The sequence below is a fragment of the Panthera pardus genome, unplaced genomic scaffold, assembly GCF_024362965.1.
Source record: "Panthera pardus isolate Hobbes unplaced genomic scaffold, ASM2436296v1 HiC_scaffold_16, whole genome shotgun sequence".
Classification (NCBI taxonomy): Eukaryota; Metazoa; Chordata; class Mammalia; order Carnivora; family Felidae; genus Panthera; species Panthera pardus.
Window position 1 is genome coordinate 361561 of NW_026526721.1, and position 15574 is coordinate 377134.

Below are 15574 nucleotides of genomic sequence, written 5' to 3' on the forward strand. Positions count from 1 at the left end.
CAGGGTGGAGCCTGCTTTAGATCTTTTGTCTCCCCCCCTCTCTCTCTGTTCCTCCCTTGCTCACACTCTCTCAAAAATACATAAGCTTAAAAAAAAGGGGGGGGGGGCTCCTCTAAAAAAAAAATAAAATGAGCAAAGAACTTGAATAGGTTTTACTTCAAAGAAGATACACAAATGGGCAACAAGCAAATGAAAAGATGTCCACTATCACTAATCATTAGAGGAAAGCAAATAAAAACTATAATGATACACTTGAAACTAACAGAACACTATATGTTAACTATACTGGAATTAAAATTAAAAATTAAAAAGAAAAACAACACGAGATACAACCTCACACCCATTAGGTGGGCTACTATAAAGACACACACACACAACACAACACAACACAACACAACGTAACATAACAAACGTGGCAAGGACGTGGAGAACTTGCAACCCTCTTGCACTCTTGGTGGGAAGGTAAAATGATGCAGCCACCATGGAAAACAGTATGGAGATTCCTCAAAAAATTAAAAATGGAACTACCATATGATCCAGCAATTTCACTTCTGGATATATATCCAGAAGAACCAAGAGCAGGGTCTCAAAGAGAGATTTATACACAATGTTCACAGCAGCATTTTTCACAATGGCTAAAATGTGGAAGCAACCTAAGTGCCCACTGACTGTGAATGAATGAGCAACACGTGGCATATATATAAATGGACTATGATTCGGCCTTAAGACAGAAAGAAATTCTGACACATGCTACAATAGGGGTGAACTGCAAGGACACTAAGCTAACTGAAATAAACCAGTCACAATAAGACAAAGACTATACGACCCACCATGAAATATTTAGAATAAACAAAATCAGAGACAGAGTCAGTGGTTGCCAGGGGATGGGAAGTGAGGATAATGGGGACTTACTGTTTAATGGGTACAGAGTTTCAGTTTTACAAAATGACAACAGGTATGAAAGTGGATAGTTAGTTACACAACCTCACTAATGTGTATGCAGGATCACTGAACTGTACATTTAAAAATGGTTAAGATGTGGGGTGCCTGGCTGGTTGAGTCAGTGGAGTGTGTGACTGCTGAACTCAGGGTTGTGAGATCTAGCCCCATGCTGGGTGGAGAGATTACTTAAAAAAAAAAAAAAAAAAAAGTCTTAAAAAAATGACTGTTATCTGTAACTCTTACATTATATGTATTTTACCACACACACACACACACAGTCATAACCTATTTCTGGGGTAATTTACTGAGGACATAAGCATTTCTTTTTTGAGGAAAATAAGGTCTGGAAACTTCTACATGCAAACACTGAAAAATATAGAATTGTGGGGCACCTGACTGGCTCAGTCAGAAGAAAATGTGACTTTTTTTTTTTTTTAATGTTTATCTATTTTTGAAAGAGAGAGAGAGTGCACACACACGCAAGGGTGTAGGGGCAGAGACACAGAGGGAGGCACAAAATTTGAAGCAGGTTCCAGGCTCTGAGCTGATAGCACAGAGCCCGACGCAGGGACTGAACCCTCGAACCTCGAGATCATGACCTGAGCTGAAGCTGGATGCCTAACCGGTGGTGCTTAACCACCCAGTTGCCCCAGAAGAGAATGTGACTCTTGATGTCAAGATCATGAGTTCAAGTCCTACACTGGGTGTAGAGATTACTTGAATAAAAACCTAAAACAAAAAAAGAAAAATATAAAATAGTGATTTATGGAATGAATTTGGCATTTCCTTGTCCATGTGTAACTTCCAAGAATTTTGCAACCAGAGCATAATCATGGGGTTGACCTATCTCTTAAAAATTCAAACAAATGTTCTTATCAAAAGGGCATGGAGATATGTTTGCTACACAGAGTTAGAGAACAAGTCCTCTCCAAACAGAATTAAACTTCCTGTGGGGATTTGATGAACATATAAAACCAGATTTAGGCATCTTCGATCAAAACTGCAGGCACGGGTGTGTGGGCCTGGCCGGAAGTCCCTGGGCCTACACCTGCACGATTCAGAACCTGCAGACTTTACAACAGGGATGCGGTGTACCTGGCACGCCACAGGAGAGTTCCCGGAAAAGCAGAGCTGGAACATCCTGCCGAACTGTGCAACGTCTACACTGGCAGGCTCAAGAGCCAGGGTCTAAGCACGCTCTACCACTGCCCTTAGGAAAACCTTTAAACCAGCCACTTTTGATTTTCGGAACACCTCGACCCTGTAACACTTGATGGGCCAATGTGCAGCCCCCAGCCCAGGAAAGAGAAGTCAGCTCTCGTGTTGTTTCTGCCCTGGTGACGAGAGTGCTCAAACTGCTGCGTTCCAGATTACTATGCTCTTCTCTGCCAGGAGCATAAAGTCAAAATATGCAGGGAAAACCCCTGAGGTTCAAAAAAATAAATGTGAGCTTTCAAAGTAACACTGGTGATAAAGGCCTTGAGCCACAGAGCAGCTGTCCTCACACAGAAAACCCTAGGGACAGACCTTAGAGTCCAGTTAAATCCTACTGCTGTCACTAAGGGAGAAGTAACTGCTCATTTTTCATAGGCTAGACCATGGGAAATGTGCATTTCTAGAGAATACCTAAAAAAAAAAAAAAAAAACATGTAGGAAACTTCAAAACAGATGTGGACAGACCACTCCAAGAACACAATAGAGCTGCCATCCATGTAACATTGGTCTATGCCCGCTCAGCACCACGTGCTGTGTGCCCAGGTACCTTCATCCTTCCCGGCACTTTGCCACGGTCGTCCATGCTCAAGTGCATTTCACTCTTCACCAAGAGCAGCTCAGACTCCAGCTGCTTCTGGCAGGCCGCGAGCACAGACATCACGCGGTCTTGTCTGTGTGGACCTGGGTGGTCTGGCGTCACCGGGGCTTTGGCAGGCTGCAGATCACCGTTAACTGCACTCTGCAATAAGCAGAGAAAACAAGGGTGACGCTCGTGAAGGTAGAGCTAAAAGCACCAGGAAGAACGACGCACGCTGAGCACAGTCGTCGGGCTGCCTGGGACTTCCCGGAGCTCTGGAGCCTGCATGTTGGCCAGCAGGGCCCCGAGGGAAGGTCCACAGGTGGCATCAGCAAGTCCCCGTCTCCTAAATCACGAAGGACAGGAGACCAGAGGTGAGCACTGCACACACGGCCTGCTCCCTGCCACAGCAGGCCAGGACGTGCTCGCCGTGACACGGGCACCAGCCAGGAAACCCCACAACACATGGGCCACCGGGAGCTGCTCCACGCAAGCTGCAGATGGCAGGAGGCAGCAGGCAGAGAGTCTGGAGTTCTCAGGACCAGACTGAAATGAACTTAAAAAGTTTTACACAGGAGAGGAGTGTTAAAAATTAGAGCAACTGAGGGGTGCCAGGGTGGCTCAGTCGGCTGAGCACCCGACTCGTGACATCACGGTTTGTGGGACTGAGCCCCGGGTCGGGGTCTGCACTGAGCATGGAGCCTGCTTGAGGACCTCTCTCTCTCCCTCTCTCTCTCTCACTCTCTCCCTCCCTCTCTCTGTCTCTCTCCTGCTTGCACTCTCTCAAAATAAATAAACTTAACAACAACAACAACAAAGCAACTGAATAGAATCCACAGAGGAAAATCCAAGGAGCCTCTTAAAACAAAGCCATCTCTGCATCATTTAATGTTCCCTATCATAGGGCTTTGAAAACCTTCAATTACTCTCAAAGATATGAAGTTTAAAAGTATAAGAAATAGGGCAGCCCCAGGTTCCACTGTGTACACATGTTCTGACCTGAGGTTCTAGGGACTTTAAATGCACCCAGGAGCCACGAGCTTCAGATTCCTCTCTCTACAGCACCAGAAGCCACCCTGTGGGAACTCTATCCCCCACTGCCTGGCACACGAAGGACAGTCATTGACTTAAAGAGAAAGGAGGAGGAACAGTAGGTCCTCCTGGACAGAACATCCAACCATCCCTGGTCTAGCCACAGTGCTCTGTGGTCTGGGTCAGGGCCTCTTGCAGGCGCCAAGTGCTCCCTGGCTCCCCCATGTGTGCCCCGCTCCCCCCCACCCCAGCATGCCCCTGTACCCTCGTGTGTGCCCCTGCTCCCCCAACACACCCCTGTACCCTCGTGTGTGCCCCCACTCCCCCAACGCACCCCTGTACCACTGTGTGCCTGATCTCCCAAAGCTCCCTGGTACCACCGTGTGCCTGCTCCCCCGGCGCACCCCAGCCCCAGCTCCCTATGCACAGAGGCTGTCCCTTCTGCGGACCAGGAAGGAACAAGGCCCACCTGTGGGTCTCCGACACGGCTGTTAGGGGCTGTGCCCACGTCCTGCCCTGACGCTTTGTCATCAGAGGCCTCTTCGCCCCCAGGGCCTCGTCCCTGGGAGCTGCCCTCTGCACGAGGGTGCAGGTGGGCCCCTCGCACCTGCTGCTTGTCCAGCTCCTTCTGGCACCTCAGGAACCGTTGGTTCAGCACCTGGAGCTGGCGGCTGAGGCGGACGCACTGCGCTCGGAGCCGCTGAAGCTCTGGGGGCTCATCCTCAGCGGTCAGGGGCTGCTGTTCCAGGGAACGGCGGAAGCGGGCGAAGGCGGACAGGATGGTCTCCAGCTCGGCGGAGTGGGCCAGTTTCTGCTGCTTCAGAGCATCGATTTCTAAATCCCTTTCTGCAATCTTCGCTTCCTTTGCTTTTAGGGCAGCTTCAAAGGCTCGGATCTGGGAGGCCATGCCCTGGACCTCAGCCTCCCTGAGGGCTGCGCTGTGCTCCAGCTCGGCCAGCTTCCGCGCGGCGGCCTCCTCAGCGGCCTGCAGGCGCCGCTGCAGGGCCTCCAGGGCCTGGCCGTGCCGGCGCTCCTGCTCCGAGAGCAGCCGGCCCGCGGGCCCCGTCGCCACCAGCGCCTCGGCGCTGGCCGCAGGGTCGCCGGGCAGCTCGCTGACCTGGGCCCCGAGTGGCGCAGGGCCGCCGAGGGAGAGCTCCCTCTGCAGCCTCTCGATGACTTCATGGAGCTGCTCCATCTCCTCTGCCTTGTCTTTCTGCAGTCGCTGCTGGTTCTCTCGCAGATTCTCGATGACGGACCTAAGCTCCTCGATCTCTGAGTTTCTGTCACAGGGAACCTGAGGAAGAAGCACGTTCAGAGGCGAATGAAACGTTCCACCTTCAGAATTTCCCTCCTTTAATCTGAGGTTCAGGAGCGACTTTGAGCTGTGGCACCAAATTAACAAATGACCTTTAATACCTGAAAACACCCGAAAGCTGCACTCCCACCGCATCAGGGTTACCAAAGTGCTTGGGAAGGGACACCCACGGTGGCCACTTTGCCTCTTGTTTGGACACTTCCTCTCACTCTGTGCCATCACCGCGATGGGCAGAGAGAGCTTCCCTGGCTGCCTCTCCGTGGCACCTCCACGCTAATGTCACCACCCTTAACGTGTATTTTTTTAATATTCAAGTAACGTCGATCTGCTTGGTTTTACTGAAGGGAGATTTTAGGTTTTAGGCATGGTTCTAACACTAGAAGACAAACAAATGAAGAAAATCAGGCTTGAGGACTGGCAACACTGAAGAGCAGGACCGAGCCAGGTGCATGCATGGGGCCGTCACTGCCGCCACGACTGCTCCGAGCCTAGCGCTGTGCCCCCCTGGACCTTGGAGAATGCTTCCACTCATGCTGGTTAATGTCACCCTCAAGGTTTTAAGGTAAGAAATGTTATTATTGCTACTTTGAAGATAAGACAATTGAAACGTAGGTGTTAACTATCTTGCCAGGTGGAAAATCAGATTGAGATCTTTGTCAATACAGCTCCAAACTCCATTCTAGTGACTAAGCCATTCGTGCTCCAGTTTACCATCTCCAGCCAATTTCTTATAGTCCAATGTTCACTTCCTGAAAACTGAGGGTTTCACAACAATTCTTGGTTTCACTAGTGCCATTTAATTCCTTTAAACTCAAACGCAAATCTGGCCAATACTGAAAACAAAAGAAAACGAGTTAATTTTTGGTTTTGGTTTAGAGAATATGAGCTATCCATCACACACGCATCCACCATGCTGAAATCTGCACCGTGAACTGTACGGCTGGCAGAGGTAGGCCCTGGTGAGGTGCGACCCTCACCGCCGGCCTGCGTGCCCCCTGTGCTGGGCGCCATGCAGACTCTCGTCTCCCCTCAGACACCCGAAGGGAGTTTCAAGGGTGATTCTGACGGCACACGACGTGGGCTTATTCACTCTAAACACCCAGACATGAAAAGGCAGGTGCTACAGACCAGCCACAATCACAACACAAACGGAAAACCTGAAATATAAACCTAGGGAGCCTGTGTGGCTCAGTCGGTTAAGCACCCGACTCTTGACTTTGGCTCAGGTCATGATCTCGTGGGTTTGAGCCCCATGACGGGCTCCATGCTGACAGTGTGCTGCCTGCCTGGGATTCTCTCCCTTTCTCTCTGACCCTTCCTTGCTTGCTCACTCTCTCAAAATAAGTAGATAAATGTAAAAAAATATATATATTATATACACATACATAAATATAAACCCAGCACATGCAGGTGGCTTTAAAGAGTCAAGCACTAAATCGGAGATGAGCCCTCTGGGACGCAGCACGGCTGGAGCAGGCAGGCCACAGAGGGGCACCCGGAGCCCAAAGAGGGAAGACCGCGTGGGCCACGAACTGAGAACAAGGGTGGACACTTGGGCCAAGAGCACGCACACCTGGTCTCCTGCAACGTGTGGAGTACTCCCCATTCTGGGGGAAGTGGTCCCTTTCCAGGCGGGACACCGCAGAGCTGACAAGGCCTGGTGCCACCCACCCCCGGCACACTCGCCCCCGAGGGGTATGTTGGTTCTAGGGGTGCCGGGAAAGGCCTACCTCACTGAGCGCGCCCCTTCCCATCCCGGCCAGCTGAGCCTCGAGCTGCTCGCTCACACACATGATCTCCTTTTCTTTGTTCTGCAGAAATGCCTGTGGAAATAATCACAGCGACGCCAATAAAATGTGACTATGGGAAGCAGTCCCCTGACCTGGCAGACGTGCGGTACCCTAATAAACCCATGAGTGTAAATGCTAGCATTCAATCCAAAAGTGGTTTTCTGTATGTTTCCCACTGAAGGACGCCTGATGCCTGCGATTGGCCTCAAACCCTGTTGTCACCAGCATCATGTGACACTGCCTGTGAGGGTCACGCACCCAACAGCAACCGGGGGTGCCACAGGCAAGGGCTCTGTACGCAATACATCACAAGGCTGCTTCCTTTACACCCTGAGTCTCCTCAGAAGCATGATTACACTAAGGCATTAGAAGATTTGAAAACAGAATGTCTTCAAAGAAAGAAAGAAAGAAAGAAAGAAAAAGAAAATTAAAAAAAATAAAATAAAAGTATTTTTCTTCGTCCTGCTCATAGGAAGGGTTAACAACTAAAAATCACCTCTCCGAGAACGGGGTGTCTATAATGACCCAAATAGGTAAATGGTGAACATTTACTTTCTCTTGACAGCTTCTACTGTCAGACAAGTGTGCCCCTGCTGCCGCTGAGCTCCAACAAGCATCCTCTACAAGACTGGCTCTCAAGACGCACACCAGACCCAGAGGCTGGTGCAGGAGGCACGGGGTCCAGGTGGCCCTGGGCTCTGCCCCCTGCACACCTTCTAGAGCCACCCCGGCTCAGACCTAGGAGCAGAAGGCAGGCATCTCCTGAAACCCCTGCAGCAGAGGACTACCCTCGGAGCCCACAGTGTCTGGCACCCGGGGCTGGTGGTCCCTGGGCAGGTGGTGGCACGGGCACAGACGTGGAGCCTGGTGTCTGGGCAGGCCTGCCCGGCTCACCTTCAAGCGAGCATTCTCCTCTTGCAGTTCTCGCAGGCTGACGGAGGCACGGCTGCTCTGTGTGTCCAGCTTCACGTTCAGGTGCGGCCCTTCATCGCGCTTGCTGACTAAGTCGTCCTTAATCTTTCCTAACTGTTCTTTCAAGTCTAAAACCTTTCATTAAAATAAGAGAGAATATTAAAAAGTACCTAACATTCTAGTTCACTTAATAATTATGAAAGCTACAAATTAAAAGATTTAAGTACACGGCAAAAAAGAGCTACTGATATTTTATAGCCCACACCAAGCTGTTATATACAGTAGACACAGACCCCTTCCTGCATCATTTGGGTGTCCTGCCCCTCCACACAGAAGGGCAGTGAAGGCCACCAGCAGCCCTGAGCAGAGGGGAGTCCCCCACGGCCCCCCACACTTGCCTCACTCTCCCGCTGCCGGAGCGCTGTCTGTACTGCCTCTAATTGGACTTCTGGGCTCTCAGGACAAGTGCCTGCAGGAGGTGTGGGGCAATTGCCCTCATCGAGTTTAGACTGCAGTGTGGACACCACTCCACACTGCTCCTGTAATGCCTCTTTATCCTGTTTAAGAATAAAAGAAGATTTACTTTAGGCAAGTACTTCAGGAACTGGGGGCCTCAAACTGTGATCTGAGTGCATGGTGTCCTCAGCTCTTCCTGGAGCTCACGTGCACACAACTGCACATACCTGTGCGCCCCTGCACGCACCAGACACACAATCTATAGACCGGCTGTGCTCCAGAGCACAGATCTGCTTGGTGAAGGATGTGACCCCAAACAGAGAGCCAATGTGTGTGCCAGCGAGGTCACTGCAATAAATTCATCCTTAGTAATTATTCAGGAAGACCCAAAAATGGTCTCTAGACTGTTGGCTATTCAGAAGAAAATTGCAAAGAACTTGCCAACAAACAGGGCGATGGCTCATCAGGGCACCGCACATCTGTAAGATGAACACTAATGTCTCATTCAAAATTTTCAAAGGGCATTTAATATGGACAAAAGAGTCACAATAAATTAAGTGGACAAAAAGTTACATCTTTGTGGAAGGGAAAAGGGGCATTTTTTATACCTATAGTATCTAATATGCTCAGTAAATGTTTGCTGAGGGAAGAGAGGAGGGATGAGGAAAGATGGAGGAGGGATGAGGAAAGATGGAGGAGGGAGAAAAGATAGAGGGGCAAGGGAGGGAAGCAGGAAGAGGGAGGGAGCAGGGACAGAGAGAAGAGAGATGGCAGGAGTGAAGGAAGAATGGAGAGGAGGGACGGATAGAGCAGGGATGGAGGGGAGAGGGAGCAGGGAGTATGGAGGAGAAAAGAGGGGAGGAAGGAGAGATGGACTGGGCAGGAGTAAAGGGTAGAGGGAGGAGGGAGGAGGAAGGAGGGATGGGTGGAACAGGAAGGAAGGGAGGAGGGAAGAGTGAGAGGGGGAAGAAGTACAGAGGGAAGAGATGAGAGGGAGGAAGAAGTACAGGGGGAAGAGGGAGGACGGAGGGAGGAGAGAGAGGTGGAGCAGAGGGAGGAGGGAAGAGGTCAGAGGGAGGAGGGAGGGAAGAGAGACAGGTGCAGCAGGAGCAGACGGGGGAGGGTGCAGGGACTGATGCAGCCGCCGTGAGCCGAGCTGTCCCCGGGCAGCACAGAAGAGGCCAGAGTAGGGGCAGGGCTCCCCTCTTGTGCTGGGCGCCCCTCCCGAGACAGTAACCGCCCAGGTCCTCGTCCTCGGGAAGACCCCTGACCTCAGTTAACTGTTGGCGTCTGCATTTTCGACAACCAAACACACCTGACAAAAACTCTCCTCTCCTTGAAGCTGGACTTGTCACAGGATCAAACCAACGACTGTAAAGTAAGGTTTCTCACCAATCCCCACTTTTCCGGTAAGCGTCTAACCTCTGGTGACATGAAATACATGAAAGTCACAAGCTCAACTCCTGCGACTAACAGCTGGAGAGGAGGGCCGGGTGGCTGGGTCGGACGCCTGGCAATCAGAGGGCGTCCGCCTCGACCTCAACTTCAGACACAAAGGACGATGTCTGTGCCACAGACGCACGCTCCCGATGGCAGTGCACCCAGAGAGGGCACGGACTCTCCTGACCCTCTCCCCGCGCCTTGCCCTCTGTGTCTCCTCATCTGGCTGTTCCTGAGTTGCACCCTTTCTCAACACACCGGTGATCTAGTGAGTGAACGGTTTCCCGGAGAGCGCTGAGCCACTCTAGCAAATTAACCGAACCCAAGGAGGGGCTCGCAGGAACCTCCATCTGTACAACAGGACTTGCCAACGGCCCCTGAGGGGGCAGTCTCGTGGGACTGAGCCCCTCTCCTGTGGGGGCTGACGCCACCTCCAGGTGGACGGTGTCTGAGTTACACGACCTCCCACCAGGGTCTGCCGAGAACTGGATGTTGGCTGTGCGGGCCACCCACCCCCCCGGCCCCAAACAACTGTCAAGAGACCGGAAGCAGTGAAGTGTAGGCAGCAGAGGGTTGGCTGGCAGCCAGTGAGACACGAGGGGACACCCCCTTGGAGGAAATGAGGCCGCAGTGGACTCCGGCACGGCCCGCTAGGGATCTGCCAACCCCCGGTCCTCCCGGCACGGTGCGGGCACAGCGGCACAGGTGGAAGGTGCCCCGCCGACAGCCCCGACCGAGACCCCACAGAGCCTCCACACGACAAGGGCCGCTACCTGCTGCAGCGCTTTCACGGTGTTTCTCTGCTTCTCCAGTTCTTCTCGCAGTTCAGTCGCTTCTCTTCGGCAGCTGGCATTTGTCTCCTGGAGACGTTTAATTTCCTGTTCCTGGATTAACACTTGTCTGTCTGCCAATTCTTTCTTTATAACCAGTTCATCAAACCCATCTGATTTCTCTCTCAACTTTTCTTGTAGCAATTCAACCTAAAACAAAGAAATTGCTTGAGAAATACAATAGTTAAAACAGCCATCTTCCAAATAAGAAAGCACACAACACAACTGAGGAAACACTGATCCCGACGAGTGGTCTACACGGAGACTACACCCAGGAGCCTAGTGAGACAGAAAATTGTAATGCGGGTGTTCTCTCAATAAAGACGTAGAAAAATATTAATATAACACAAGATCTGTTAGGAAAACAAAGTTAATCTTGTTAGTAGGGAAGGAAAAGCTATTCGGCAATACAAGGAAAGGACTCTGGGCACAGCAGCACCCTGGGCAGGGTCCAGAGAGCCAGGCCGAGTGAAGGAGGTCAGTCTCACACGGGCACAAACTGCTTGTCTGTTTGTGCAACTGCAGACACGACACAACTAACACAGAGGACGGGCTAGTGGGTGGGAGGGGACCCCACATCCGTGTCCTGGCTGTGCTCCCGGCTCGACCTCTGTGGGCATCACCCCAGGGAAGTGGGTGAAGGGTGCACGGGACGTCTGTCTTACTGCTTACAGCTGAAAATGAATCCACAATCATCTCAAAATATGTGTGATGCTTTAAAAGAAGAGGCAAATCAGCTGCAGCCATGCCAGGCAGAAGGAAGCAGGCAAGTCGGGCTCCAAGCAAAAGGAAGCAAGAGAAACAAGCAAGCAACGAGCCCACGTGCCAGAGGGCCCCTGGCCTCCCCCGCCCCACGGGTCATGCGGTGGGAGGGCAACACGCCGTACCTCCTCATCCAGCTGCTCCTGTGGTCGTCGTCAGGTACATGGAAGGCAGACAAGGAAACCGAAAGGTAAAACTTCAAAGCATCACAGAGGATGGCTACCCCACGGGTACAGCGTGTGACGGGCTGACTTACATCGCGGACGCATGGGCCCCGTGGCCGGGCCGCCTGTCGGAGCTGCTCCTCCAGCCTCTGGATCTCCCGCTGAAACTCCTCCCGCTCGTGTTCCCGCTCGACAGCCTGCTCCTGTCGAGAAAGGCGGTCTGCTGGGACAGCTCACAGACGCTGGCGGGACACAGCGCTTCCCCTGGCTGCACCCACCTCCCGCCGAAGGGGAGGGGGCTGCACGAGGTCGGGGGAGGGGACAGCCTGCTCAGACGCGGACTGCTGCGGCCAGCACTTCCCTTCCACACGCATGTCACTACCCAAGGAATGGGCTCCGAGTCATGGGCACTTTGTGAAACATAGCGAAATGCAGAGGGACGGCCCTGCAGGTGCAAGGCGGGGAGGCCTGTAAACGTGGACGGGAGGAACGTCACAGAAAGCAAACGGCTTGGGCCCAACTGGGGGAGCTACAGGCGCCTCCCGGGTGCTGGGCACGCAGGGCCTGCAGCCTGGGCTGATGGAGGCCCCCAGGCCATGCCCATGAGGGGGCCCCTCAGTCGCACATCACAAACGTCGACAACCCCCGAGATGAGCACCAAGCAGCGACGGGACCACAACAATCTGGCCGCACGTGAACCCAACGTTGTGTCGTGGGACCTCACGCTATGAGGATGACTCCGGGGCCACAGAGACAACCTATCCCAGGTGCTTACGTCCATGAACTGGCGCTGGCTCCGCAGATGCTTGTCCAGAGCCGCCATCTGCTGCCTCAGCGCCGAGAGCTCCTCAGCCTGCTTGGCACACGCTTCATGCCGAGAGAGCTGTTCCTCCAGCTCGGCCTCGAACACCTTCATCTGCGAGAGCAGAACTGCGCGGTCTTTCTCAGACTGCTTCCTGGCCTCCAGCTGCTCCTGGGTTAGACACTCCACCTCCCTACGAAGAGCTGCGAGTGCAGAGAAAACAGGGACACAAGCTCCATAGCTCGGGGCGGGTACGTGGGCCAGAGCGGTAACAAAATGTGCTCGGCAGCGTCCCCGCACAGCAGGGACATCCCAGGAGAGAGCCCACCCCACGTCCAGCCTTCCCGGCAGCCCCAGACCAGAGCCTGGCCAGGGGCCGGGGGCACAGCGTCCCCTGAGGCTCCCAGACCCCACCCCACGGAAACAGGGGGACACAGCCACGGCCGGGGAGGGGACACGCACTCTGCGAGCCAGTGTGAGCCCGTATTTAGCCAGATACCTGGAGAAAATAAAGTCAAGTACTTCTGCAAAAACAAACCAAAAAAACTGCCTTTTAAATTAAGATTGGCTAGGGCGCCTGGGTGGCTCAGTCGGTTAAGTGGCCGACTTCGGCTCAGGTCATGATCTCGCGGTCCGTGAGTTCGAGCCCCGCGTCGGGCTCTGTGCCGACGGCTCCGAGCCTGGAGCCTGCTTCGGATTCTGTGTCTCCCTCTCTCTCTGCCCCTCCCCTGTTCATGCTCTGTCTCTCTCTGTCTCAAAAATAAATAAATGCTAAAAAATTTTTTTAAATTAAGATTGGCTAAAATAAAACATTTTGAAGACTGAAAGAATATATCTTGGTATTCCCAAAAGACGTATCAGCTAATTTTCCAGGAATTATTCCTTTATGTATACTCTCCGATATGGAAAAATAAAATGTAACTTAAAACCTCCATCAGAGGGAACACACGCCCAGATGTTCACTGTAAACATGCTCAGTATGCGTGCAGGGCCGGGCCGTGTCTCAGAGGGACAGGGTCCAGCCATCAGGAAATCAAAGCCAATCTAAAATCAACTGGATGATAAGGCCACAGTCCAAGTAGAAACTGGAAATTAGTAAGCACCTATAAAAAAAGGAGGCTCGCCTCTGACGAATCCTGAAGTGTTCAAACCATCTCTAAACTGAATTTTAATTTCAATAGTTTTCACTTACATTTTGATGCTTTCAAAACTCATGTTGTTTTATAAAAATTTGTCAATCTTTTATGGCAAACTACCATCACCACTTCATGCGAATGACTCAGCAATTATGATAAATTCGCCTTAAACATGCAGTTAGAACACCGACATCCGCACCCCTGGGGTCAGTGCTGCCCGGTCATGCACCCAGACAGCACCACCCTCAGAGCCACGTGCCGCAGAAAGGGCGGCCCAGCACACGTGGCCTCCGTGCAAGTGGCACCGCAAGGAAGGTGTCCTGTGGTCATTCGGGCCACGCTGAGGGCCACCTACAAAGTCGGGCCAGCACAGAAGCTCCACTCAGGTCCCCGAGCCCCTCCACGGACACCCACCGGGGCCTCCAGGGCCACCACCCCCCCCGGCCCCGCCCAAGCAGCACACGCCGCAGCAGAAATGCTCGCCCATTTTCATGTTATCAATACTAAAGATTAAAGTTGGCTTTTTGTTGTTGTTGTTAACAGTTTGCCACAAAAGCTTTGAAGTAGTTTTCTTCTTTGGTAAAAAATTGGGGAAATCTGGTGCAGACACAATGCATATCACACGGCAGCCACTTGCTTGTTTTTACAAACCTGAGTCCTCATGTGCTATGGTAACAGGAATGCCTATGAATGAAAACACACAGCGTTTTCAGAGTGGAAACACGAAGTCAGACAACAGGGTTCCAGGGAGTGTCTGCGTTCCTGGACAGTCTCTAACACTTGCGCTTTTCTGTAGCACCGTGACGATTGTCTCAACGTCTGTGACCCCCCCTCCCCAATATCCATGTGCTGAGCCTCACGAATGGGATCTGAGCCTCTCTAAGAGAGACCCCAGAGAGCGGCCCGCTCCTCCCAAAAGTGAGGACACAGTGCAGAGGCTGGTGTTCATCAGAAGGCGGCGTGCCGGCGCCTTCATCGGGGACCCCACCCCCCAGGGCTGTGGGCGGCCAGTGCCTGTTGTCTGCAGCCCGTCCACGCCTCCTGTGACAGCAGCCCAGGCAGACCGGTGCCCTGGAGCTGCAGCGCGTCCTGGTTGCCCAACAACTTGACACCGACTTCTATTTGCTTATTTATTAATGTTTATTCACTTATCTTGAGAGAGAAAGACAACGCGCGCATGAGTGTGAGTCAGGTCGGGGAGGGGTGGAGAGATACGGAGAGAAATGCCAAGCAGGCTCCACACGGTGAGCGCAGAGCCCAATGTATGGCTCAGTCTTCCCAACCATGAGATCATGACCTGCGCTGAAATCAAGAGTCAGATGCTTAACCCACTGAGCCAGCCAGGCACCCTGGCGCCGACTTCTAAAGGAGACAAAAAAGCCCCCGTGGGACAGATGGCATCGCCCTGAAAGCAGCCACGAGACACCCCTCACACCCACAAGACACCACGCCAAGAGGCGAGGCAGAGCTGAATTTCGCCACGTGGCACCAGGACCTCCAAGAACTCTTGGAAAGTTGGTCAACATTCACGAGGACCCAAAGCAGAATCAGGACCAAGTGGCCACACCCTGGGCCACACCTGGGGGAGCCCACAGTCAGAGAAGGTCAGGAGGTGTGCGTTGTGCTGGTGGGCGGCATTTCACACAACTTACACATGCGCGAGTCCCCACACAGAAGCACAGAATCCTGCAGCTGGGTGAATGGAAGGACCAGAGGTCACCGTAAGACATGCGAGTGGGGGCGGGGCTGACGATGTAAGATGACCCCAGCTGCACAGGAAGTACAACACTTCACTGGTGACAAAGGGAAGGAGCAGAGACTGGCCCCACTCTTCTGCCAATGAGCACCGGGGCTCTGGAAGCTGTGGCCGCACACAGGAGGCCAGGCCTGTCCGAGGGGGTGACCAGAGACACAGAGGTGCCGGAAGACGTGTGGGAAGGGCCAGGCCCAGGCGTGGCAGAGCGTCTGGGGATGGACCTCACGGAGGCAGGGCCACTCAGGCCTCAGGCAGCGAGGACAAGGCTGTCCCCCAGCACAGGGCTACATGGTCACTCAGCTGGTCCCACTTGTCTGTGTCTCCCACAGGCCCCGGCCCTGAAGTCCCAACACCCTAGAGCTTACCACCATGCTCACGGTGGTAAGCTCAATCTTGATGGATGGGGCACGGGCCTAGCCGCCCCACATACACGCAGGCCGGGGCA

The 15574-nt window shown here is 52.9% G+C and overlaps 1 protein-coding gene across 8 annotated transcripts in view; it reads right to left on the minus strand.

Moving 5' to 3' along the window:
* PCNT (pericentrin) overlaps positions 1 to 15574 on the minus strand; it is a 132419-nt gene that overhangs the window by 38405 nt on the left and 78440 nt on the right. For 5 of the 8 annotated variants that reach the window (XM_053902928.1, XM_053902925.1, XM_053902929.1 and 2 more), the window contains 10 exons: positions 14025 to 14057; positions 12211 to 12440; positions 11528 to 11638; positions 11397 to 11414; positions 10453 to 10659; positions 8182 to 8340; positions 7766 to 7918; positions 6812 to 6904; positions 4236 to 5060; positions 2705 to 2896 (listed from right to left, as the gene is read on the minus strand). In XM_053902928.1, the coding sequence (XP_053758903.1) occupies positions 2705 to 2896; positions 4236 to 5060; positions 6812 to 6904; positions 7766 to 7918; positions 8182 to 8340; positions 10453 to 10659; positions 11397 to 11414; positions 11528 to 11638; positions 12211 to 12440; positions 14025 to 14057 (2021 nt within the window). The remainder of the gene's footprint in view (positions 1 to 2704; positions 2897 to 4235; positions 5061 to 6811; positions 6905 to 7765; positions 7919 to 8181; positions 8341 to 10452; positions 10660 to 11396; positions 11415 to 11527; positions 11639 to 12210; positions 12441 to 14024; positions 14058 to 15574) is intronic. The other 3 variants (XM_053902931.1, XM_053902927.1, XM_053902926.1) reach the window with 2 other exon arrangements.